This window comes from Apaloderma vittatum, unplaced genomic scaffold (assembly GCF_000703405.1).
Source record: "Apaloderma vittatum isolate BGI_N311 unplaced genomic scaffold, ASM70340v1 scaffold23693, whole genome shotgun sequence".
Lineage (NCBI taxonomy): Eukaryota > Metazoa > Chordata > Aves > Trogoniformes > Trogonidae > Apaloderma > Apaloderma vittatum.
Genome location: NW_009706723.1, coordinates 8,139 through 10,876, shown reverse-complemented (window position 1 = coordinate 10,876; position 2,738 = coordinate 8,139). Strand labels below are relative to the sequence as shown.

Here is a 2,738-nt window from a genome sequence, read left to right as displayed (position 1 = left end):
ATGCATCAGTTCTTCACATATTTTTCTTTTTCCTTAAAAGAGCCCGTGACCTGAAGTTGAACTCAAGAGCACTCCCAGCCAGTCACCGAAGTTTTCCCTTTTCTCGCCCTGCTGACCTCTGCTCTCCCCTGATTACTCCCAAAAAATGGAGCGATCCACACAGGAACTTTTCCTCAACTTCATGATTGTCCTGATTACTGTATTGCTCATGTGGCTCCTTGTGAAGTCTTATCAGGAGTAAAAGACAATCAGAAACTCTGAGAGATGATAAAAGTGTCACCGCTGTGATTAGCTTTCAGTCAACTGAGGGTGTCATGAGTCTATTTTTTACTCTCTGCTCTCTGTTACCTGGGCTAATGCTTGTGACGGGTCTATGACGGTGTAGTTGTTTTAAGTGATCCAGCTGTAAAATGTAAAATGCAAGATCCTTAGGAGTTGTTCGACACAGCTGTCTCCTTCCACAGGAGTTACTGTGAGTGCTGTAGCCCCTGGCTCACCATGCCCGCCTGTTTGGCATCGGTGTTAGATTCTTGAGGGTATAAAACTGCAGTACGCAATGTAACCGTCTGTATTAACCAGCGTAAGAGGCACAAACTTGCTTAGCAGAAAGGAATGTGAAACCTCTACTTTGACTTGCTTGTTTCACTTAAATAAAGAACATGGTAAACTCATTTTTTGTAGCATTCCTTATGCCTTGCCTGGCCTGACTTCTGTTCACCAAAACCTGCGATAACTGTGGTACTGTGTGCCCTGTGAGTCTGATGGTTTACTCAGTCCTGTCATCCGCATTTTTTTTTTTTAAATGCTGTAGAGTGGAAATACTGTGGCTTAACAGTTGCATAGCCACGTATGAGCTATTCAGGACACTTTTCTGTCCAGTGTGACCTACACCATTGGTGCCTGCAGATATGGATGTCAAAGAGAGACCTCTGTCCCACTAGGGCACTGTCAATAATCACATTTTCTGAAGCTGGATTTCAGGCAGGGATTCCCAGGATCCTATTTTTGGCCAAGCTACCCTTGGAGCAATGCCTGGAGGGAAGAGCCCAGGTTGGTGGAAGGCGTTGGCGCCTGCTGGTGCCCTGGCCTGCCCATGGCGACAGCCCCTTGGGGCTGGCTGCGGCATGCCTGGCACTGCAGCATGGCCACGCTCAGCCTCGGCAGGACGAGGTGTGAGCGTGTCTGGGTTGCTGCGAAGGTGTTGTCACCTGCTAAAAAATCTTGAGTTGTCTTGAAGAGCCTATAGTCCCTGAGTTCACGAAATCAGCGGTTAAACTCCTAGGCATTCCCCATCTGTTGTTTTAATGGCTTCGTAGAGTCAGTATTTCTACAACATACAGCTTTCTGTAGGCAGACAGTTAGATGTGTGCCACACTGCAGGAGCCTGCAAGGAGTGGGCAGCATGGCAGGGCTGTGCGGGGTTACCCAGGGCTGGTCTCTGGGGGTATGGGTAGGCACAGCAGTGCTGGCCCTGCCAGCTGGGACTCAGGCCTGGGCTTTAAGGAAAGACAGCAGACATTGTGATAAGTGCCACTGGTGTGTGTTGCTTAACGATTACGAGTAAATGCCCTGTTGCCCTGTGTTACCTGTGCTGTCTGTCTGAGTTTGCAGCTGCTCCCACTGCAGCTGGTGCCGCTCATCCTCACAGTCAAGAAATCCCCACTCGGGTGCAGTGGCGGCAATTGCATCTTGTTTGCTCTTGGCTCTGGCAGAGCAAGCCTCCTTTAGAGCATGTCCAGGGATGGCCAATTTTTTTGGTGAGAAAACCAAGGCATTGGAACAAACTTTTGTCAGCTGTGGATGCAGCCTTTCTCTGCAGCCCACCTTGCACAAGATGCTGCTGCATTTTCACTAATTTACACGGTCAGCTTGTGTTCATAAGCTCAGCCGGAACACACCGCAGAGGCTGGAGATGGATGTGGAAAAATCTATTTTTAAATACAGTGAGTACTTGATAACTCAGTATGAAAGATTCTCATCTTTCACTGGCTATGATTCTCTAGCCCAGCTGAACATGGTGTCTTCATCCAGCAGTATCAGACCTTCCCTGTGGCTTAAAAAAAGATTTTCAGAGTTTCTTGTGCATCACAGCCTTCACAGGGGACCACTGTGTGCCAGTCCATCTGGCTGGGCTGAAGCTTTTCTGCCAGCCCCAGAGCACATGGCCGTTGTCCCAGGAGAGCAATGTCATGAGCAAATTGATGTATTTGAGCTCATCTGAGGCAAAAAAACAGAAGTGTGGACTTTACTATCTGAGCCAAAAGTGTTTCATCAGTGGCTCAAGGTGATCTTAGCAAGAGAAAACATTCTGGCGAGTTTGGACCATCCACAACTTTTAGTCATGAGTCTTTTTGAGAGCAAATGTCTGTCTAACTTTGACAATATGATTAAGGTAAAGCAACCCAAACAAGTTGCTAGAAGTGAGAATACCAGTCTAAACAGTTCTCTTTTCAGGCTTTTATAATTGTTGAGTAGATTTTGAATAAGTAATTTCCTTGTCTAAAACTGAGAAAAAGACAATTTAACAGTTAGTGCCAGATATCATGAAAAGCCAGCACTGTGTGGGTGCAGAGGCACATTATTGTCAAAGAGCATCACTCACATACACGTATACAGACAATATTTCCCAGTTTGAAGGACCATAATGCAGATGTTTGGTGTGACCTTGGAGTCTCAAACCCTCTCTGCTGTCTTCCTGCTTGCCAAAGAGGCCCTGGAGGATAAGAGGCTCTCTGCTG

At 47.0% G+C, this 2,738-nt stretch overlaps 1 protein-coding gene across 1 annotated transcript; it reads left to right on the top strand.

The window, feature by feature from the left end:
- Positions 1–145: 145 nt before the first annotated feature.
- SLN (sarcolipin) lies at positions 146–241 on the top strand. Its single transcript, XM_009865907.1, has one exon. It carries the CDS (start codon positions 146–148, stop codon positions 239–241), a length of 96 nt encoding a protein of 31 aa, XP_009864209.1.
- The last annotated feature ends 2,497 nt before the right edge of the window (positions 242–2,738 follow it).